Source organism: Protopterus annectens, chromosome 2.part1 (genome assembly GCF_019279795.1).
Source record: "Protopterus annectens isolate FY-2018-M chromosome 2.part1, PAN1.0, whole genome shotgun sequence".
Taxonomy (NCBI): domain Eukaryota; kingdom Metazoa; phylum Chordata; order Ceratodontiformes; family Protopteridae; genus Protopterus; species Protopterus annectens.
The window spans coordinates 1,215,803,187-1,215,827,013 of NC_056729.1; the positions used below are offsets into that span (position 1 = coordinate 1,215,803,187).

At 41.7% G+C, this 23,827-nt stretch overlaps 1 protein-coding gene across 6 annotated transcripts in view; it reads left to right on the forward strand.

Moving 5' to 3' along the window:
• The window catches only part of LOC122794391 (CD2 associated protein), a 3,269,826-nt gene that overhangs the window by 2,984,410 nt on the left and 261,589 nt on the right, over positions 1-23,827 (forward strand). For all 6 annotated transcript variants that reach the window (XM_044062740.1, XM_044062738.1, XM_044062742.1 and 3 more), the window contains one exon: positions 18,785-18,874. In XM_044062740.1, the coding sequence (XP_043918675.1) occupies positions 18,785-18,874 (90 nt within the window). The remainder of the gene's footprint in view (positions 1-18,784; positions 18,875-23,827) is intronic.

Genomic DNA, 23,827 nt, shown 5'->3' on the forward strand with positions numbered 1-23,827 from the left:
AAGATTGGTGATGCATACATTAGGGTAGACAAGAGGTGGGTTTGGGCTTGGGTGATTTGTGCTTGATCTGATAAGAACTGTTTGTGGTTCCTAATTTTTTATGTACCTTTTTAATGGTTTGCGAAATATGGACATCAAAGTGAAGATCATCTATTTCAACACCGAGGAGCTTAGTATGGGGGAAGGGAGAGATTGTGGTACTGTTTTTGGAGGTGATAGTGATGGAAGGAGGTGTGGTTCTGTATTTATTCTGGGTGAAAAGAAGTAATTTAGTCTTGGGGTTTAGAATAAGTTGGATATCGGTAATCCATTTTTCCACGGAGCAGAATGATTCTTGGGTAAGCTTTTGAAGAGTGGTTATGGATGGGGCTGAGCAGATTAGGGTGGAGTCATCTGTGTACTGTGTAAGTGATGAATGCAGAGTTGAGTTATGTAGTTTGTTGGTGAAAATCGTGAATAGTAGAGGACCCAGAATTGATCTTTGAGGAACGCCTATAGTAGTTGGTAGTAGAGGTGATAGTACACCTTGCCATTTGACTGCTTGTTTTTTATCAAAGAGATCGTTTTTGAACCAGGAAGTAGTGGAGGGGGCAAAGGACATGGTGGATAGAGTGTCTAAAAGTAGATTATGGGAGACCATGTCATATGCTTTAGATAGATCTAAGAATATGGCTGATACAAAGTTGTTTCTAAGTTGGTTAACCTGGTTGGTAAAAGAGAGAAGAGGAGTAGTTCTACTGTGGTTTGTGCGGAAGCCATGCTGTGTGACAGAGAGGAGAGTATGTGAGGTTAAGAAGTGCATTACCTGGCTGTGAATACATTTCTCAAAGAGCTTGGAAAGGGGGGATAGGATGACAGGATGGCAATGGGCAGTAGGTTGATAGTTCATAGGAGTTGCCGACTTTGTGTAGGGGCATAATATGTGACACTTTCCATAGTTGGGGGATGTAAGCTTCTTGTATAGAGCAGTTTATAAGAATTGAGACAGGGTAGGCTAGTGACTCTGCAGCTAATTTTAGGAAAATAGTGGGTAGACCATCTGCTGTGAGAGTGATGGGTTTTAGTTTTGAGAGTAGTTGAACTGTGGAGGTTGGTACAGGTGAGATTGTAAAGGTGAGAATATTATTGTGATCTGTAGTGGGGTGAATTTAGAGTTATTGTCGGATAGCTGGGTAGATAATGAGAGAATAGATTCTGTGAAGTGATGGTTAAATTGAGAAGCTATGCTGTCATTATCAGTATTGGTGTTGGTAGCTGGGGTGGTAGTTTTGCTGGATTTTAGAAGGAAATTGATAGCCTGCCAGAACTTTTAGGGGGTTTTGGAATGTTTGTTTTGGATGTCTAGGAAGTAGTTATGTTTATCCCTTTTTGTTTGTTTTTTTGGCCTGATTCCGAAGTTGTTGATATTTTTGTTTATCTTGGCTAGTGTTATTCTTTTTCCAGTTCTTCCAGGCATTGTCTCTGGCTTTCAGTAAGGCTTTTGTTGTCCTGTTTTGCCAAGGGGCATAGTTAACTTTAGTTCTAAGTTTCCTGATGGGAGCTAATATAGTTAGAACATTCATAAAAGTGCAATTGAAAAACTCAACTGCCTGATCTAATGCTAGAGTTTTTAGTGGGTGCCAGTCACATTGCTGTAACATGCTGTTAGGAATTTGTGGATTTACTTTTTGCTCATCTCTAGTTTCCTTATACAGTATGGGTTTGGGTATGTTTACTTGTTTACGAAGGAGGAATGTGGGGCAGTGGTCACTCAGTTCATCAGGTAGGCAGCCCACATGATAATTTTCTTTGGGGAGATTAACTGAAGTCCAATCGAGAATGGATGTTCTTTTGGATTATTTTGTCAGCTCTGGTGGGTTCTTGGATTAATTGTGAGAATCCAAATAAGTTAATATGGTTTGAGGGATTGTTGGAATTTCAGGCTAGCCAGTCTAGGTCACCTAGCAGGATGGTTTCTTGGGGCAGGTTGATTTTAGCCCATTGTAATATTTCCTGTATTGTAGGCGAGTTATTTCCTGGAGGAATATAACTGCAGGGGGGATGTTGATTCTTTTTTTGTTTTTGAGGGACATAATGGAGCCTAATGTTTCAGCTTTCTGAAATTTGGGAAGTGGGGTTTTCAGAAGCTGGAGGTTGTGTGTTTTTAAATAAAATTGCAACTCCACCTCCCTATTTGGTATCTCTGTCTTGCCTTAGGATGTTATAACCTGGGGGGAGAATTTCTTTGTTTTGGGTGGTAGGTTTTAGCCAGGTCTCAGTAATGGTTAGTATATAGGTTCGTAGGTTCATAGATTAGTACTAAGCTAACTGCCCTTGCGAGCCATTTTAAGCTTAGCCAATTATCCCTTGTGAGACTCAAACCCTGCACCTTGTGTTTGTAAGGCAAACACTTTAACCATTAGGCCACCCTCCCAACCTTGTAATATTTGGGGAGTAGTGGGCTATGAATGTGTGTAGGTCATGTAGTTTGTTGGATATACTTCTTGAGTTTAGGTTAATAATAAATAGGTCTGATTTCTGTTTGTGAGAGAGAATTGGGTTGCATGGACCTGGTTTGGGGTGTATGTCTCCTGAGATTAGTAGACATTTTTTGAGGAATAGTTTGAGTTTTATGGCGTGAGCTAGATCTGTATTTCCTCTAGATGCTGTTTGTCTATTGAGAGGTAGTGTGTTAAGTGTTTTGTGTATATAAAATAATGAGCTATTGTTAAATAGTGTGGAGCAGATTACTATGTTTGTGTGTGTGTGTGTGTGTGTGTGTGTGTGTGTGTGTGTGTGTGTGTGTAGGTATTTATGTGGAAGGTAGATGTGGTGTAGGCTAGAGTAGTGAGGGTTAATAGTAGTAGTATGCCTTGCATGTTTTGTGTGGGGTTAGGAGAGGAGAGGGTTGTAAGCAGGAGGGTGTGGTATGGCAGTGGGAGTGGACTTGATACCTGAGGGATGGTGATAGGCTATTGTTGGAGTGGTGGGACTGTTTGAACTATAAGTGTAGGAGCACTGGGACCGGGTGAGATTTGGCGGCAGGGTTGGGGAATGGAGTGAGCCCGAAGGGCAAATGGTGCGGGCAAGAGAACTGATTACAGCAGAAAAGTATCAGTAACTGCAGACACATGAAGTAAAGCAAGAAGGTATTTTAACTTTAAATTAAGGGAATGTATTGTGTATTAATTGTAAATGTGGGTAGTTTCACAAGGAGGGAGTGACTATTTAGTAGCTGTAGAAATGGGGAATAGGACTTATGGAAATCTACCAGTTTTTGGTAAAAAGGGAAAACATCTGGAGATAAATGTTTACTAACTTTACGTGGTAAATGCTGCCACTTAGTGGCAAAAAGAGGTAGTGTAAAGCAGAGATAAGCAATCCCTCTTGTATAGTAATGTATTCTAGGGTTAAGAAGTACCGGAGGGGGGAGAGTGGCAAGTGGTCTGCAGTAGGTTGCTAAAAACACACACAGAAGGGCAGCTAGCACATGTGGGTATTAATAATTAGTCCACAAGTAATTAGTTGTAGGCTACATACATTCAAAGGCTTTTGTGTGGAAGTCCTCACAGTAGTAGCTCTCTTATGAAGCCTGGCTGGCAGGCAAAATTTAGGGTGTCTTCTGGGTTTGGCAGGAGGTAGTCTTTATACCCTAATGGCAGGGAGGGAGCACCGGGAATGGTGTACTGTAAAAGAGAGAGAGACAGCGAGTTAGGTAGATGGAAATGACACAGGAAAAATGTAGAGGGATAAGGCTGAAATTAGGTGAAGTTCCGAGGGTGGATAGGTGTAGATAAAAGGTAAATGTGGAGGGAAGGGAAGGTTAGAGAGGTAACTGTAGAAAAGCAGCAAACAAAGGCCATAGAACAATGCAAGGTAGGCAGTATAATCTCAATAACATAAACAATTACACTGCAGTGCAAGCATAATACAAGTACCCTAGTCTATTTAGGGAGGAAGGGCTTGACTGCATTAGGCAGAAATAATCACCAGTAATCAAAAAAAAACAGAGCATTAAATGCATAGAAATATCCAAGTACAGTACTTTTGCAATGTATGAGAGTAACCAAACAGTGCAATATGCAATTACAGTATCAGTATGGACACTAGCTTGAATGAAAAGTATCAGCTACACAAGGCAAAAACAGCAGTTATATTGTAGTGTGAACTCTTTTCTGCCCATATGGCATTTCCAAGCCTAATAATTAGCAAAATGCTATAAAATAAGCACGAAAAAAGCCCTTTTACACTCAGGCAAGCAGCATAGGTTGATATAACACATTAAATATAAGGCCGTTAAAGAAAACAACAGTCTACACACGCCCTTGTTGGCATCCTTTTGCTAGTCGTTGTAATAGCAGTTAGAGATAAATTTAAGAAACGACAGCACAACAAACCTCAATAGCATACTGCAAATGCTGTTGTTGGCATCCTTTTGCTGGTCGTCTTAGCAGGCTGAGTTTAATTGAAAAAAAAACACAACACAAACGAACCCCACTAGCCCCAATAAGAAGCTGATAGGTATCTTTTCCAACTCATTTGCACTAGATCATTTTGTATTTAGGAAGCATGTATACCAACAGTTAAACTGTGTTTATTACATTTAAACCTTTACAGGCTGATATTTAATACAGACGTTGGTAAATGCACCTTATTCTATTAGAACGTCTGAAGCTTTCGAGGTTTGGATTTTAATATGTTTGTGTTTCTTTATTTGGAAGGGGGAGGGAGATATGTACTCTGATTAAGAGTATCTTTTGACATGGGAAGAGAGCTTCACATTGGGAGTGATTGGATGCCCTAAGGTTTACCCTAATTAATGTTGACATCCTACCAGGTACTAAAAAATACTATGGTTGTTCGTTAAGGAATGGATAGCTTTTAGAGAGGGCCTGACATTTTTTTGCTTGAGATTGGAATGTTGTATTTTCAGTTGAAGATGTCCATTCCAGCCCAAAATCATTTGCAGTGCCTATTTTGCGGATGTTTTTAGTTGCATATTTATTTTCAAAGGGTTTTGATGATGTCAAAGAACAAACCTTAGTTTCACTTGCTATTTGTACAGATTTAGATCTCATTTGAAAATTGATAAAATTCTAGTGTGTTCTGAGCATAGGCGTTTAGTAAATGAAGTCTGCATGGAGCAGGTAGGACTCTCTAAAGTGTTGTATACATTTTGATTTGAATTGTAGAGACCCTGTCCTAAGGTTAATAGCTTTAGAATTAGCAGTTCTCTTTTTCTGAAGTGATAACAGTATGAGTCAGTGAAGCAGACTTTTTATTCTAATACTTGAGTGGATGTACAATTGTAGGACAAAATTAAATGCTTTATTTGTTTGGAAATGTATGCAAAAAAAAAGAAGAAAGGGCAGAATTTCCAAATACAAGGTAGAAAATAAACCATACAGGCTACAGAACTACAAGGTGATGAGGAGAAAACATTAAAATATATTCCGTTTTGTTCTTATTTGGGAACAGGCTTGAAGAAAGTTAACTGTCCTAAAAATGAAAAATGTTGCTTATTTTCAAACCACTTTGAGGTCTTTATTAAGGCCTTTATATTGCCACATAGAATTAAAGTGTCAAAGTCTAATTTATCCTGATCAGACTTGTTTTCTTTATGTAGTCAAACTTTTGTTGATGGTATGAAATTTTTTCTGTCATTAGATGCACAATGGACATCCAAGCCCCTCTTAAGTTTTGAAACTGAAAAAGCATTTGATAGAGTAAGTTGGCAGATTTTAAGTTAGGTAGTCTCTTTTCTTTGCCTTTAGACATTTCAAGAAGGATACAAAACAAGGGTGTCCCGTATCCTCATTATTTGCTTAATATCTAGATCTTTTAGCTTGTATGTTTTAGGATGGTGGATGAGGGGGGAGAGTTATTCAATTAGGAGGTCTAGCCATATTCTTTTACTTTATGTGGATGACCTTTTAATGTATTTACAGGATCCAGTTTCTTAGTTAGAGCTGCTTATGAGTATTATAAATCATTATGGCAAACTGGTAGATTATAAGCTAAATCAATCTAAAACTATGATGCTAACAGTGGTATTACCCATTCACTTAAGATTAGAGTATCAGTTCTTTTCTCCACAGGAACTGATTAATTATCTTGGTGTTCCTGTTACTCCCTCCCCCAGCATGACACTGTACAGCAAGGGTAAGATCAATTCACCAGGATTTGCAATAGTAATTTTACACATTGGTATGCCTTAGCTCAAGACTTTAGTCAAAGAGTTGTTTGAACCTTCATTCTTCCACATTTTCTTAATATGGGGCAGACTGTTCCAGGTCCACACCTAATTTTTTTAATAATAGATTAACTAATCAGATCTCATTTATCTAGGCAATCAAACCTCAGAGAGTTTCTTGGTAGGCCCTTTACTCTTCTAAGGATTTAGGTGTTCTTGACCACAAGGTATACAAACTTTCAGTGATTTTGATGTTTTTTTTTATTTTATTTTATTATTGTTTGATACGTGAAGGTTATCAGAACTTATTTGTTAGAACCATTGGTCCCCTTTCAAGATAAAAGTGGATTAGTGTGTCATATTTTGAGTTGTACAGCTCAAATGATGAGGAAAATTGATTGGGAGGAGGAAATCTGTCCCACTGAATTAATTCCTACCTAGGAGACTGGGGATAGAGTCTTTCACCTTTGGCTAAGTAAACAGCTTTCCGATGCTCACTGGGAGCAACTATTGGTTTAATAATAAAGTTTCAACTTGGGCAGGTTTTTCAGCCTAGAAGAGGACTAAATGTGTGAACATACAAAAATGTTATGAATTGGTGGGAAGATACAAGAAGCTAAATTTTTGACTTCACGTGTAGTGTGTCAGCCTGAGAATGTTAGTTGGACGGTGGAGACTAGTTCAGGTAAGGTGAAACAGAAACATAAAATAAATCTTTTAAAACTACTAATAAACACCTATCAAATGGAAAACAAACTTTGCAGAGTTTGGGAGATGGAATTAGATATGAGGCTGTATAAGGAGATATGGGGAAGGCAGCTGCAAATTATCGATGTACTATGATCTCTGGTAAATCTAATTCCTTTGGCTGGATGTTTATACAAATTGTTTAACACCGTGGAACAGTTATATACATTTTCTTACAGAGGGGGCCTGTTTTGCTGGGGGTGTGATAGTTCTGATGTCAGGAGTTGGAAACATTTTCCCCAGATTGCCCTAAACTTGAGACCATTAAAAAACAATTGTTTTGCCTTAGACAAGGTATTACCATTCATGATATTAACTACCATTTTTTGGACTCTTGGTAGAAGATTATATAAAAGGCTTTACTGAGGTAGAACTTGCATTAGTAAGTCTTCTGGTTTTGGTACACAAAAATGTTTTTACTAGGAGATGTAAAAATATTGATCCTCCAAAATTTGGGAATTAAATGATCTAGCTAATGGTCTTTGTTGGGAGGAAGTTGCTACAAAAATATAAAACTGAGAGAGAAGGTTTTATGGAAGTTGTCCTCTTGGATTTTCCTTGTGGGTTTGCTTAGTAACACTTGTATTTTTTTTTTAACTTTCCTTTTTCTTTGGGTACTCTCAAATTGAGTATTAGTAAGCCTTTGGAAGATTCTGAAAGGGTAAGGTATGTGTAACAAAGTGATGCTAAGATGATTACTTCTGGATACACTGCAGTAGGTATAGTAATCACTGTTTGTCACTTTTTTTCCTATACACGTTTGGATTTTTGTAACCGAGAGATCTTTGTGCTGTTGAGGGTATGGTGTGAAATGCAATGGTGGGAGATGGAAAAAATACATTCAGACTGTCCATATAATACACAACACTGTAGATATTACTAGTTTGGTAATACATATGAAGATTTTTATATGTGCTTAAATATTTCCATAGGATTGTATGAAATACAATAGTCTTGTGACCTTTTTTGCCTTGCCAGTACTCACCCTTAGACCGTACCTCAGTTTTCAAGGAGAGCTAGGCTGTTCATGCTAGGGATAAATTTGTGAATATCCATCCAACTATTCCTTTCCTTTTTGAAGGAAAATAATAATCACACTGCATAGTTTGCAGTGGGAATTGTTTTCAGATGTGGGAAAGGTGCTATGTAATGAAGCTCTCTCTCTCTCTCTCTCCACCTTGTTTTATTTGCTGATGAAGATTTAGATATCTTGTTCTGGTACTTGTGTGACTGTTTGATTTGTGGAAATACAAGAGACTCAGGACCACTGGGTCCCTAATGGCACAGAAGGCAAGGCATAGATCTCCATTCAGGAGTCTGTAAGATTCTGAATACAGGGATGGTGCTTGCAATCGTTTTCTGGTAGCTTAGGATTCTTAAGCCAGTGATGATCTTGGTTATGAACCTCTGGGTGGTCTTTTTAGTTGTTTGATATGTCTAGTTGAAGCACATCCCAAAAGGGACATTGTATTCAATATTTGGCTTAATCAATGCTGAACATAAGAACTCCGTGACCTGATTAGATATGGATGAGATTCCTTTGGCAGTTAGCTGTGCTAAGTAGAACGGATTTTTGACTGCTGTTATTACATGATGATTAAGGGAATTGTCAGCCCAGGTTCAAGGGTCTTTAGCAACATTCTCATTTTGGAGTGAAGTGTCTTCTGTATTGTGTGCTTGGGGGAAGGGGGGGGGTTGCCTACCAAATGTGACAATGTTGCACTTTTTAGCATTTAATTTATGCCATTTGTAGTACACTCAGTATTTGAGCATAAGTTTTTTTACTGAAGGACTTGGGCATCAGACTTGACAATGGCTCCCAGTTTGCAATCAACTGCAGCCTTGGTTACCCAGCCATCTCGGTTCATGTTATGGACATCAGAGAAGTAAATGCTTAACAGAAGAGGTTTCATTACTGATCTTCAAGAGACACCACCAATCACCTCCATACTCTCTAAATAAGGACCTGCTACCTACATGATGGGTATTATGACATCACCAAGCTGGACTAGTAATCAAGGAGCTTGAATCTCACCACTGCCACCAGTATGTGACATCCCCACGCTGGGCCAGTAATCAAGGAGCCTGACTCCTCACCACTGACACTGGAGAGGGATGTGCACTTGGAATACAAATGAATACACCCACAGACTTCTCTGCATCAAGCATACTTTTCCCTAAGAGCACACAGGCCACTCACTCAGCCCGAAGTCTGGGTGCCTCTGTCTGTCTCTTCCCAGGTCTCCAATAAGGCTCCCCACTGGCACTGTGAAACCAGTGCTTCATGTCCCTACCCCACGTAGCTGACACACACACACACACACACACACACACACACACACACACTGACTCACTCACACACTCTTTGTGATTTAATTTTCTCCCACACACACCTGGGAAAGGCTAGCACAGATTACCTGCTCTACCAACTTTGCCCAGACTATAAGGTACATTCATTGCCAGCAGTCATTTACTATAAGGCTCTTAAAAGGATATCCAATTATGCTGAGTGAAGTTAATATTAATATAGATGGTAATGTTAACCAAACAGCAAGGCTTTCAGGGTGGCCAGAGTTATCACCAAATAAATATGTGCAAATACTCTCAAGGCTTTAAATATCCTCATCAGAAAAGGTGTGCGGCGCCCATGCACAAAAAGGTAGGTATTCTGAATCATAAGTGGTAAGTAGAAACATCAGATTTCAGGAGACTGCACTTTTCTTTCCTCTGTACACTTGACCTTGTGTGTCTTTCCTAAGGCACTGTTCTGTGTCATAGCCCACTAAAGAAATTTTGAATGCTCTTGAGATCCACCCAAAATAATCAGCAGTAGATTTTGTATGTACTCAGTAGTGACTACTACACAGTTTTGTGCTGAAGTCAAATCTACCAGTGGGTTGACAGCCATGGGATTCATGCACTGTCGGTAGTTGGCAGCCATGGGATTCATGTGCTGTCAGTAGATTGTGTAAGCAGCAACACACACACAAATGCAGCTGGAGATGTATATGCTACTGGACAAATTATTATGAATGAATTATGCTTATTTACATTCTTTACAATTTAGCCAGGAAAATATGTCATTCAAAATACTTTACAGCTACAGTTTATTAAAATTAATGTGTATATCCTTTTAATGCATGTGATTTAGTCAAAACTGCATCTGTTAGTTTTGTTAACTGTTAATTTTGATGTCCACATATCTCTAGTTTAAGATATAGTTAGCAACAGAACTGACTCATGAGGTTGGCTTACAAAGATCAGTTTGTTAAAACCATTTTTGCTAATGGAACTTGTTTGCCATTTTTGTGTGTGGCAGCTCTGCTTATGGAATTGTTTCTATCATTTGATTACATGAAGTTCTGTAATCCTTTACTGCACCCTTTAAAAAACAGTAGTTCAGTCACTGTCAAGCATAATGCAGGTACACACACCACTTAAATTGCCATCAGTTATATTGCAACATTTACTGTTAATTAACATTAAATGTATGCACTGTCTGTGTTAAAACCTCCTAGTTGAAAAACACTTAATTTTAAATGTAGTTATTTGTTTGTTAATGGGAAAGCCCTACTCTTCAGAACCCAATGTAAATAATTTGTTTTAGTAGAGAAAACATAGCATTTTGGTAGATGATATTAAGCAATTGTACTGGAGAACCATGTTGCTAGAGAGGGTCCAGTCAATTCTGTCTTTAACTAGTTTGGGGATAGAAAGGAGTAATAGATAGTTTTATAAAATGTTGTGCTGTATCATTGTCTAGGTTTCTACACTGAACCTTATAAACTTTCATATGTTTGGGAAAATAAATATTACAAATAAAAACATGCTACAGAAAATATTGAACATGCCCAAAGAACCACTTACTGGCTCAAACTGTCAAAATGAAATTAAACTTGGTAATAAAACAACAAAACTGCTTAAACCTGTACTAAAGAGTCTTTTAAACCAAGCATGGTCAGCACTGGTAATAGTTACCACAGCATTAGCAGTATTGGTAAAAAAGTAAGTTCCAGTGCACAACAGCACAACAGTGTTCAGCCACACTGACCAAATCATTCCTAGCATGTCTGGACTAATAATGCAGCAAAAGCAGAATTAACAGAATTTGCAGTCATAGCCCCATCTGTCCTACAAAATGTTACAATCTGTAACCGCTACAAAAATTAATCTCAGAACACAACAGCTCTCTTGAATCAATCCAGTGGACTACATAAGTCCATAAACTACACGTTCCATAGACTTTCTAGTAACAAAACACAGGATATCCTGACACAGGAACACTGCCCTTCCCCACTGACCACAGCAGACACTTTGCTTCAGCCATTCCAGTTATAAAACCTAACTAGCAGCAAGCTGAATGAAAACACAAAACTCAGTCCAACGTGGCTGTCAATTGGAACAGCTTAGAGACCATTTCACTTTTCGATGGTGCACTGTTTGTAAGCCATTGTTTCTTGCTCAGAAGTACTTGCATTGGTTATTTGCTAGTGCTGCTCACTCAGAAGATGTTTACCAATTGCTATCTCTGATGATCTTGAAGCAAGACCAGTGTTGGCTTATGCAACTACATCTCCGAAAAAAATGGCCAAATTACTACTGGCTTGCTAGTAAATAAGCAACTAATCATTCATTGTCTGCTGTGGTTACGTGTCTGACTGAGATCTTCACCTATGAGTACCCTTGTGCATTTGTACTTTATTCCATGTTGTGGTATATTTCCTTATGTTGTTTCCATCATGTACATTTGACTGGTGGCGTTGCAGTGTACTTATGCTCACCAGGACACAGCATTAAAAAGAAGTTATGTTCTTACCATAACGTTCCATGTGGAGTGTTCATCTCGCCTTTGTTCTTACACATAGGTGTCGGAGCCGATCCTCGGCTCCGAGTCGGCCGCTTAGCAAAGCTCTGCATCCAGAAGAAGCTCGAGACCAACCTACCTCCCACAATTCCCTCTGTCTTTACCTCAGATCTAGTTTGCAAAACAGCACCAGATCCAGCAACAATAATGTAAACATCCAATACATACATATACACAATTTTGTAACTCAAACCAGTAGCACAACAGAGAGAGACCAGCAGCGGGAGATAAACAGACCAGACCTCTAAACTGGACGTTCTTCCTGACCTGAGGGTGGGAGGGTGGGAATGTAAGAACAAAGGCGAGATGAACACTCCACATGGAACGTTATGGTAAGAACATAACTTCTTTATGTGAGAGTGTTCAATCTCGCCATTTGTTCTTACACATGGGTAGCATCCCTAGCTCCGTGACCCTGAGAGACTCACGGAAGAACGTTCCTGAGCACAGTGGAACCAAAGGTTGCTCTGTCCCTGGAAATCCTATCCACTTTATAATGAGTGATGAACGTATGTGGTTTAGACCAAGTGGTGGCCGCACAAATAGTGTCCAAAGGTAGGCAGGCCGCATGAGCCAAAGATGTAGAAACTGATCTAGTAGAATGTCCTTTTGGTTTGGTGGGCAAACTCTGACTAGAAGCAGCATAAACGAAGGTAATACAATCAGTTAGCCATTTGGAGAGAGTACGCTTCGTCACTGCCATGCCCTTTTTGTTGTCTGCAAAGGCTATAAAGAGCTGGTCTGCTTTCCTATGATCTTTCGTTCTATCTAGATAGAATCTGAGTTGTCTCTGAACATCCAACTTGTGCAACATATACTCCAGCTGCTTGGAATGATTTTTGAAAAATGTGGGAAGCTCAATGGATTGATTAATGTTGTTAACTGAACAAACCTTGGGGAGGAAAGAAGGGTTGGTGCGTAAAGATACCCTGTCTGGATGAAATATTAAATATGGCTGTTTAATGGAAAGAGCTTGAAGTTCCGACACTCGTCTGGCTGAGGTGATAGCTACTAGAAAGAGAGTTTTCCAGGACAAGAACTTTAAGGAACAGGAAGAAGCTGGTTCAAAGGGTGGTAACATTAGCTGGGATAAGAGGAGGTTTAGATTCCACGGAGCTGTAGGAAACCTGACTGGTGGTCTAAGATGAAAGGATCCTTTCAAAAAGGCTTTACAAAGCCTATGAGCCATAATAGGTGCTCCATTCTCTCCTACATGAAAGTTAGAAATAGCAGCCAACTGAACCCTTAAGGTGGCAGTAGAGGCTCCCTGGTGAAACAGCATGGATAGGAACTCTAAAACTTTGTTTAGTGGAGCTATTAAGGGATCTAAATGCTGTGCTGTCGCCCAGTATACAAAACGTTTCCACTTACTAGTGTAAATTTTTGTAGTGGAAGCCTTGAGAGAGGCTACTAGAATGTCTTGAACCGCCGGAGAGAGAAGATCAGATCTGGCTAAGAAGGGAAGCGGAGCAGCCAAGCTGCTAATCTGAGGGACAGGAGTGACGGGTGGGGCGCTCCTGACGAATGAGTCAGTAGGTCTGGCACCGGCTCCAGAATCCAGGGCTCCTGTATTTGGTGTGCTTGAAGAAAGGGAAACCAAATCTGACGAGGCCAGAATGGGGCAATGAGAATTACAGTCCTTTCTAGATCCCTGGCTTTCTGGAGAAATCTCGGTATCAGAGGTATAGGGGGAAAAGCGTACAGGAGACCCGGGGGCCAATCGTGAATCAGAGCATCCCTGGGGACATCCCCTGGAGGGGGTAACAAGGCAAAGTAGCTTCTGCATTTGGCGTTCATTGGAGACGCAAACAGATCGCAGCAAGGCTGGCCCCACTTGCGGAATATCATTTCTGCTATTGTCTGGTTGAGAGACCACTCGTGAGGTAACAGGATGGCTCTGCTCAACCTGTCTGCTATAACGTTGGATAACCCCGGGATGTGCGTTGCTATCAGAAAGCGACCCGTGGACTCTGCCAATTGCCAAATTCTCATGGCCTCTCTGCACAACTGGTAAGACTTGGTTCCTCCTTGTTTGTTTATGTGCCAAACTACGGACATGTTGTCCGTTTGAACTGCAATAGTCCCTAGAGGTAGAAGGGAGGAGAAGTGTTGCAATGCTAGAAACACTGCCCTCATCTCCAGGACATTGATGTGCAGGTTGTACTCTAGATTGGTCCATTCGCCTTGGACTGTCTGTCCCTGAAAGATGCCCCCCCACCCTATCAGGGAAGCGTCCGTGGTCACTGTGGCTGTTGGTGTGAGTAACACAAACGGTCGGCCGCCGATGAGATTGCGATTCTGTAACCACCAAGACAGGTGTGCTTTGCAGGTGTTTATAATGTGAATTTCGTGTGTCAGCGGTAACTGTTGGAACGACCATTGTGCGAACAGCAGCCATTGGAGAACTCTCATGTGTAGTCTTCCCATGGAAACTGCAATGAGGAAAGCTGACATGAGTCCCAAGACTTTTCAGAACTAGTTTGGCTGGGGATTTCTTGGACAACAGAAGGAGAGATATGTGTTTTTGTAGGGAAGCTATTCTTGTGGAGGGGAGCCTTAGAAGCAAGGAACGGGTATCCAAATCTGCCCCTATAAATGAAATATGCTGTGATGGCTGTAAGGCAGATTTTTCGAAATTGATCGAAATCCCTAGGTGAACACAAAGGCTGAGTGTGTAGTCCCTGGCCTGTATCAGTCGACGTTCGGTGGTGGCAGTAAGAAGCCAGTCGTCCAGATATGGAAACACCCGGAATCCTAGGCGTCTCAAGTGAGACGCTACCACTGCCATGCATTTGGTGAAAACCCTGGGGGCTGAGGTTAGACCAAAGGGCAGGGCCCGAAACTGAAAGTGGCTGGCTCCCAGCCGGAAGCGCAGGTGATCTCTGGATGCTCTGGCCATTTTGATGTGGTAGTATGCGTCCTTGAGATCTATTGAGCACATCCAGTCGTCCTTCTGTAAGAACGGAAGGATCGATTGAAGCGTGACCATCCGGAACTTTTCTTTCTTCACATAGGTATTGAGATTGCTTAGGTCCAGAATTGGCCTCCAGTCCCCTGTCTTTTTTGGAACTAAAAAGAACCTTGATTAAGTTCAGGATCCTCTTTGGTCCGCCGGGACTGGTTGGATGGCCCTTTTTTTTAGCAGCTTTGAAATTTCTATAGCTGCAGGTTCTCTCAGATGGGGTGGTACATCTGGGAATCTTTTCTGTGGTAACGGGGGAAGTAGAAATGGAATTTTGTAACCTCTGGTAATAATGCTTTTTACCCAATTGTCTGAAGTAAGACTTTGCCAGGCCTGAGGGTATAAAGCTAAGCGACCCCCGACTGCCTCCAGAGCAGGACAGTTGGGCCTCCTCTCAGGAGTGCTGGAAAGGCTTCCCAGGGATAGTATCCCTGTCGCCTTGGTTCTGCGGACCCCCTCTGCCGCCAGGGCGACGTCTTCCACTTCTGCCCCCCCCTCTGCCTCTGGAGGGGGCATCACCCTGTGTGCTTGGGAAAGAACCCTGGGGTTTACGAAACCACATTTTCCCACCTCGTTGCCCTTTGGGGTACGGTCTGGATGGGGTGGAAAAACGGACTCCGACAGCAGACAGAGTCTTTCCCTCTTGCTCACACCGGGTCAGGGTCTCCTTTACTTTGGGGCCAAAGAGAGTGGCACCATCAAAGGGGGCGTTAGTAAAGGAAGACTTGAAGGCTTCCACAAAGGAGCATAGGCGCATCCAGGATTGTCTACGAAGAGCAATGGCTGAAGCCGCAGCCCTACTCGATCCTTCGGCTGCATACGAGATGAGCCTCATGGACGAGTTTACAATAGATGTAAGGGTATTGAGCTGTGCTGTAACCTTATCTGAGACAGCAGCATCTGTAGTACCCTGGAGGGTATCTCCCAACTCTTTGACTAGATCCCTCTGTAAGCGTGTGAAATGTGTCAGATAGTTCTGCAATCGCATGGAAAAAGTCGCTGAACTGAAAATGCGCTTCCCATATCTGTCCATGGTCCTAGAATCTCTGTTAGGAGGATGGACAGACGAGGAAGATTCGGACATCTCCTTTTTCATGGCAGCTGCCACCACCATAGCATCCACTGGAACTCCCTTTGTGAGGTATGACTTATCCTGAGGGGCCGTAATATATTTATTAGGCTTTCTGGGAACTGACTCCACTGTGTCAGGTGTCTCCCACGCCCTTCGAGCAATTAATTCCATTAACCCGTCGAAGGGCGGAGTGACCCAGGAGGAAGAAGGGCGAGTACCGAATGCCTTCAGCAAAACTGACTCATCCTCAGAAGGGGGTAGGGCTTGCCAATCACCTCTCTGTTTTAGGATCTCCAAGATGTCAGAGAAGGAGACATCCTCAGAGGGTGATTTTGGGGACCCTTCTGATTCATCTAAGTCAGTGTCTGATGTTAAGGACTCTTGTGGAGAATCCAAGTGCCTCCTCTTGCACAATCTTTTCCTCGGGACGTCATCGGGGGGGCCTCCGAGGAAGAGCGGTTGAGACACTGGTGCTCGATGCTTTTGAGTAGCCGTAGGCGCAGAAGAGGACAACGGGCCTTTATGGGAGGGTGACATTGCTTCTGCTGAAGTAGTTGTCTGGGAAGACAATACCTTCCTCATAAGGTCGAAGGCCCCCGGACCCCGAGCCAAGGAATCCCCCGGTTCCGAAGAACTCGGAGGTATCTCCGACGTGGAAGCCAAGGGCACCGACCCCGAGGACGGAGCCGAGGTGATCCGTGCCGAGGTGCTGAGAGGGAGAGTCGGCACCGAAACATCGGTTTGGCTCTCGGTCCCGGACCCAACGATAGATAGTCGGCTCCGCGAGTCCAGTAGTGGTTCCGATGGAGTCGAGGTCAACGGTGCTGACCGAGAAAGAGACGGTTCCGGCACCAAGGGCTCCACTATCAGCAGATCAGTGTCTCCCGGCTCCGAGGGCTGAGTAGGCCTCGGAGGAGGACCAGATGGAGACAAGGGAAGGCCTTCGAGTCTCGACACCAACTGAGAGGAGACTGCAATGAGTTTGGACAGGGCCGTGTTGTCCATTAGCTTCTGCACCACACGATCTACGTCGGTGTCTAAGAGGGGCCTGGAAGACCGTGTCGAAGGAATCGAGGACGGTGCCAACATCAAAAGAGCAGGAGGTGGCAGTTCCGTCACCTGTTCCAAGACCCGAGGCTCAGTGACAGACAGTAGCTCGACACTCGGCCCCGAAGTCTGTGGAACCGGTGAACGAACTTTAAAAGAAGAACTTGGAGCCGATGATGTGGGCTCCGAAGTCTTCGACTCCTTCGAAGATTTAGAAGTCTGGTCTGATTTATCTAAAGCCTCTTGGAAAGCAGGCTTCAGAAGACCTCTGTCCATAAGCTTCCTGCGCCTATCTGTCATGACCCTTCCACTAAAGGAATGACATATGGAACAGTCCTCCTGAAGGTGGAGAGGGCCAAGACAAGTAGACACAGGAGCTATGGTTGTCGGTGACAGACATCTTCTGTCCGCACTGACATCTTTTAAAACCTGACTTAACCTTCTCTGACATAATAAGAATTGAGAGTCAAGAATAATGTCAAAAAGTAAAGTGTCACAGCAATAATGATATCAAGTATATCAAGTAGTCAAATCCGGGTTTTAGTAGGTGGGGTAGGCCCTAGGTAACCTAAACTAAATATAAATGTATTAAAACACTATATATATAGTTAAAGGGGAAACTAGACCATACACACACACACACACACACACACACACACACACACATACACACTATATAAGTCTACAATCCTAGAAATTTTTAAAGAAAATTTTCTTTGAAAAGTTAGCTTATCTGTTCCAGTTGGTTCAGAGCTCTTCAGAACGATGCGATCAGTTGCAGCGGCAAACTAGATCTGAGGTAAAGACAGAGGGAATTGTGGGAGGTAGGTTGGTCTCGAGCTTCTTCTGGATGCAGAGCTTTGCTAAGCGGCCGACTCGGAGCCGAGGATCGGCTCCGACACCCATGTGTAAGAACAAACGGTGAGATTGAACACACTCACATCAGATGTTTTAACTATAATATGACAGGTGTTTCGAGGACTGCAGGCATGTTTGGTAGCCCATAGTAAGGGGGGAAAAAAGAAAAACAAAAGAATAAAGGGGCTGGAGTCAGGAAGTGAGTGTTACTGATCATTGATTGCTGGAGTCAGGAAGTGAGTGTTACTGATCATTGATTCCTGGAGTCAGGAAGTGAGTGTTACTGATCATGGATTGCTTTTGCTGTCCTTTACTAAACCCTCATGAGTAATTAATGAGGGCCTTTGGTAAGCATTATTACTATGCTCCCTGAGTGAGCCATTTGCCTAACATCCGATAATGGGGAGGAGCATGTGGCCATGTATACTCCTTTAAAAACTGTAGGCATCACCATAACTGATTTAAGTAGTATACATAATTTATGTTGCCGCATGTGCAAGCTCTGATTTGGGCCTGCACTGCTGAGTTTTATGTGCATTTTGTTGAGTTACTAATCTTTTATGAAACAGGCTGTTCACTTACGTATGATACTGAGGTTAGCGCCTTATACTGAACTGCGAGCTTTTTAATCCTGGCAACTGTGCTTTGGGAAAGTGCTGTTATTCTCACTTGTGCTTAGCTACAGTTGTCTGTTGCAGGGCTTCTGAATTTGACCCAAGTTTTGGGGTTTACTTTACAGTGTAGAGGGAAGCAACTTGACTTATGACCTCCATGAAAAATTGCTTGAAAATGCAATGAAAACTCAGACCGTAACTGCAAAGTTGATGCACTGAAATAATTCACCCACAAGTGAGAGACTTCAGTAGATGTTTTCTTACTTAGGAAATGTACATTTCTTTAATTGTTTGCTTGTGTAGCTTCATTAGGTATATGTTTTCATATTCTGAGTGTGAGCTGACTTGAATATATTTTGAATGTCTGTAAATTTACTTAGAAAGAAAATCTAATTTAAACTATAGCCATAGCCATCCAAACAAACTATTGTTTTGTTTTGTATTTCAGCCAACTAAAGAAGTTCCAGTAGAAAAAGTTTTAAAACAGAAGAGAGAAGATGAGGAAAATGCCAAACCAAAGCCATTAGAAGTCCGAAAGGTAGTTTTTTATATGTACAATTACATATTATGTAGCCCTCTCCATTATGCAGGATAAGTCTTATCTGTGTATTGTACTGAACACTTTACTCCAAAAATGGCAACTGATATTGCAGTACATTTATTGGCTAATACCCGTCGTATTTGTGTGAAGATATTGCCTACTGCCAAGTCACCTTTTTGGAGCACCTTTTTATTTAATCTTTCATAAGTCTTTATCATGAAGATGCCTGACAGACTATTACTTTTTCACCTGCAGCTTTCAAGCTGTTTGTTAAACTATGACAGTTTGACACTTTGTTGATAATGGAGCTTACGCACTGTTTTCTTGGTTGTGGTAAAGCAACTGCACCTACAAATTGCAGGTTCTCCTATCAGGCTGTGGTTGCATTGTCATTGCTTTAGTTGTAATTTCACAGCATTTGTATCTTCTAACATTTGTTTACTACATATTGTGTTTACATTGAAACAGTAATAATTGCAGTGGAATTTTAGCAGGTGGCAGTAGGCCATTAATTTTCTAACATCACTTAACCTCCTGGGCTGCTATGAAAAGTTGCCCAAGGCAGCAGGTTACCTAGTATAATGCAAGCCCTGCCTTGTTCTTTCTTTAGTATGATTAAGTTTATTTTAATAATACTATCATTTCATTACTGTTGAAGCCAAATGTTCTGCACTTGTCAACCAAGCATGAAATCTACTGAATTATTAATTAAGTCTGCATTTAGTACAGAGAAGAGAAAATTGTTTTAGGCTGGCTTGAACTTTTCATGCTATTTGTGCTGTTTTTCATACCTTGTTAACTATGGCAGACCAGTTAATTAGAAAAACTTTTTTTCCAGAAATGCTTGGGGAATACTCATAAAGTAGACATTTGTTTTCATAGTTTTGTCCTTTTGTGTTTTGACATTAAGCTTTTATGGTTCATAGGTTAGTACTGGGCTGTCTAACATAGTCGGCCAATTTAAGCATAGCTGCATTTCCCATCCTAGAGCAAGAGTAAAACCCTGTACTGTGTGTCTGTGATGTAAACACTTTAGCCATTATGCCAACACCCCCCCCCTCAGCTAACAGATATTATGTATTATGCCACTCAGATTGAGCCTGACAGACTGAGCCAGGCAGTTTATGCTGAGTATAACCACATCTTGCATGGACTGCAAATCAGAGTCGTCTTCAATTTTCCACATTTGTAAAGAGCTCTCAGTAGTACCCACGCTTTTCTTATCTGGTACTGTCTTGGATGACCATTGTTTCTTTGCCGTAGAAACACTTTAGAAATGAAGATTGAATGACCCTTCATTTCTTTACTATTTACTACTTGTGGAGACATCTGTCTGTATTTATGAATTTGAAAAATATCTTTCAGTAACAGTTTTTGCTTTTTTTCTTGTTGAATTATTTTCATCTTTCTTGATATTTTTGTTTGTGTCTCATACCAGTATTCAGTAGAATAGGTTATTAAAACTTCAGTTTTTATTTCATTAGTGTAGCTAATATCAGAAAATGGCGCCACAGAATTTTTTATTTGTATTTGTTAACCAGGAATTTCCAGCTGGGAAGAGGACGATCCATTTCTAGTGGAGTCCCAGAGAATACAAAATTGCCATTTCAAGAACTAATAGATACTAGTAAACAGAAGCAAACACGTATATAATGATATGAAGGTGAAGTGCAGTAGAACATAAAAAATAGGAACATTTCAATCAAAGAACTGTATACTTTAGAATGCTCATTCTTTATGCCTCTGTTGCCTAATATGCCCATCTGCCTGAAGACAGTTTTTTATAAATTCAGTCAGAGCATCCTGTTCTGGAGAGCCAAGAGTAACTGATAATTGTAAATGCAAGTTTTCCTAGAAGAGAAGTTATTTTATTGTCATTAGTCATCTTTGCAAGGGTATTCCAATAAACAAAATGGCTTCTTTCTCCAGGTAGTCCATTTTGCTGAGAAGCTCACCAACTTTTTTGTCACTAGACTGACTATAAATGTGCCAACTGAACTGACCTGTTATTGTTGAGATGAGCTTTTGAAATTTTAGAGAAGCTGTTTGCTGTTCCAATGAAAGCAGTAGATCTTTACTTAATCTGCCTCCCCTCAGCTTTGAGTTCTCCATCACACTTAATGTGTATGCGGCTGTGGGGTTTATTTTGAAGAAACACTTCATCCTATGTTGTCTTTACCGTCTACCACAACCTGTGGGTTATCAGATCCTTGATCGAGGCCTGCACTTTAGAATTCTCAGCTCTGAAGCTCCAACTTTTCTCTTGTTTGCCTCTCTTCAGTGACAGACAGCTTCTTCCAAAGCTTCTGTACAGATAAGTACAAATGACTTTGCTACTTCGCAATATTTTTTGTGGTCTTCTGTTTTATTAAACATTAAATCCACTTAAAAATGTTTTCTGTGGCTCTATGTGATGTAAGTTGTTGAAGAGTGTGAGCTCTACTCCCATCCTCCTTTTTCAGGTTGATCCCAATTTTCTGTATCTAGAACTAATTAGTTATTTTTTTCGGGTCTTCTGCATTATCACCTTAGGCAGATAGTTGGTTTGTTGAATTTGTTAGTTGTTAACTGTGCCCTCTAGTTCTCTGCTGTATTGTATGCTGTATTCTGTTATTGACCTACATAAGACTTTGGGCATTAGAAAATATCTGCCCCCTCAACATTTTACATGCCTGTTGTGTATATTGTCTGGGTGAGTTCCACCTGAATTCTTACTGCCAGTCCATAGAAAAGTTAGGTATGAAGGAAATGCTTCCCAACCCTTCTATAGTTGCTCTTCAGACTTCAAGTCCACTTTCTCTGCCAAAGAAACTGGTGTAGAGGAAGAGAGGTAAGGAAAAGGGAAAAAAGACTGGAATGAGAAAGAAAATTAAAAAGGTAAAGCGAAAAAGGAGGCCAACAAATGGCCTATTCAATCCTGTACTGTTGATGAACCAGAGACAGAGGCCCCAAGTCCTCAGCCTTCTCATGTCTGTTTGTGGATTTAGTGTCGATAACCCATCTGTACCAGTTACCACTTTTGCAGGCTCTGTTATTGGAGCTGCTCAGGTCTCCACATTTTTACATACTAAGCCCCTTTTTGTCTATAGCACTGAAGTCCATTTGGCTCCACTCCCCATTCATGGCCATTACTTCAGATCCGGAGTTTTTCCCTGAACCCACTCCTCCTTGGGTCTGGTCCTCTTCTTTTAGTGTCCAAGAAATAGAGAACCCATCCTCAACAGCTTCTTCTAGGTCTGCAGGGTCCAGAGTATTAAGGAATCTGACTTAGATAAGTTAATGTGAACCTTTCTGAAGATCCAGATGGACCTGGGGATCATTCCCTCCCCCTCGGCTCTAAGGCTGAAGAGATCTGCCCCTCCTGCTCCATTACTGATTGCTCCTTCTCCAGTCCATCCTTTGGCATGGGTGACCCTGGACCCAGTGACTAGCCATGATGTTCTTCATCTCACATTGCTGCAGTCCTTACACTTGGGTAGTCCGTCCCCTCGTCGGGCCGGAATATCAAAGTATTAGGCCGGCTGGCGTCGAAGACTCACACTACAGACATCCCATGGTCAGGGTACAAATCGCATGACGGCAACATATCTTCTTTTGCCGCATGGTCCGATGCAGCAGCAGCGCTGTGCAGTGCCATTCGGCGCTCTGAAATTTTTTTTCTAGTTTCGTCCCGAAGTCAAAGTTGGTACTTAATCATATTTTTAGTTTTTTTTTCTTTCCCCAGTGGCCTTCTGTCTGTTCTGGAATAGTCTGTAAAAAGTGTGTGATATGTCTTGTGGGGACCAGAATACGATAATTATTATTATTGTTTGTGTATTGTTTGCCTGGGTTTTGTGCAGAGTAATGTGTTGCTGGCTGGCTGTCTTGGTAAGCCAAGTTGTTATTTGCCAGCGTTGCCAGGTTGGTCTGAGCTTCGTGTGTGCATCGGATTCGCTTGCGCGACCGCTTCTCCAGCGCGCTCTTCTTCCCAAACCCAGGCAAGAAGAGCTGTAACCCCAGGCAGAAGAGTTGTCCGTGCAGACGCCGGGTTCTTTAGAGGGTGAGCCCGGTGGGGGCGGGGCTTCTCTGGATCCCCAGGGGAGGGGAGACTTTGATATTGCAGAGGCTTCCCAGGCTTAAGGTTAGGCCAGGCTCCTTGGGGCTTTAGGCTACTCTACTTCCCTTCCTAGGGTGGTTAGCCCCCAGAAGCAAGGCACAGGTTTAGCTTCTGTGCCAGGTACTCCTAGTGTGGGTGTCACCTGTCCCTCAAGGCCATGCTTAGAAGTAGAGAAGATTTAATTTTGTTTTGATTTCACTACTTTTAGGATTCGAGATTAGAGGTGAGGGGTGAGTCCTGAGTTGGGGTGAAGGTTTGGAGAGTTTTCTGTGCTTCTTGAGCAGGGGATCTGCTCGAGTTCAGAGACTGATTCTTTCTGATTCTCATTCTCTTGATTCTCCTCCTGCAGAGGATTTTTCTTTTCAGAGTTCTTCAGAGGATTTTTCTTTTCAGAGACTCTTCATTCCATCCAAGAAAACATTTAGGTGGAAGGAAGGTTTTCTTAGGAATTTTTAAAGGTTTAGGGAGGCCTTTGGCTACCCTGGCATAGATGGATGTGCTAAGATGCCCTGTTCTGATGTTGTGTTTTGGCTCCCTTGGACTGTTAAACCGGAAATAAACCGGACAGGCCTCCCTGCTCTAAAAACCCGGGATAGGTATCTTAGGGCGAGAACTACTGTTATAAATAAAACTAGAGAGAGATTTTCCAGGGGTGTCAAAAAGGGTTCCTCTAAAAGGTTTGTTCCTTGGTTAAAGAAAAAAAAAATTTCATTAGATAATTGAAGGAGGTTTATACTGCTGGACTTGAAAGTCTATTGATCTATATTGATTACACTGAATGTATAAAGTTTTAAACTATGCCAGATTTGGTACATGTTAAGGTAGATGCCTGTTTTAAGGTTAAGACATGGGGA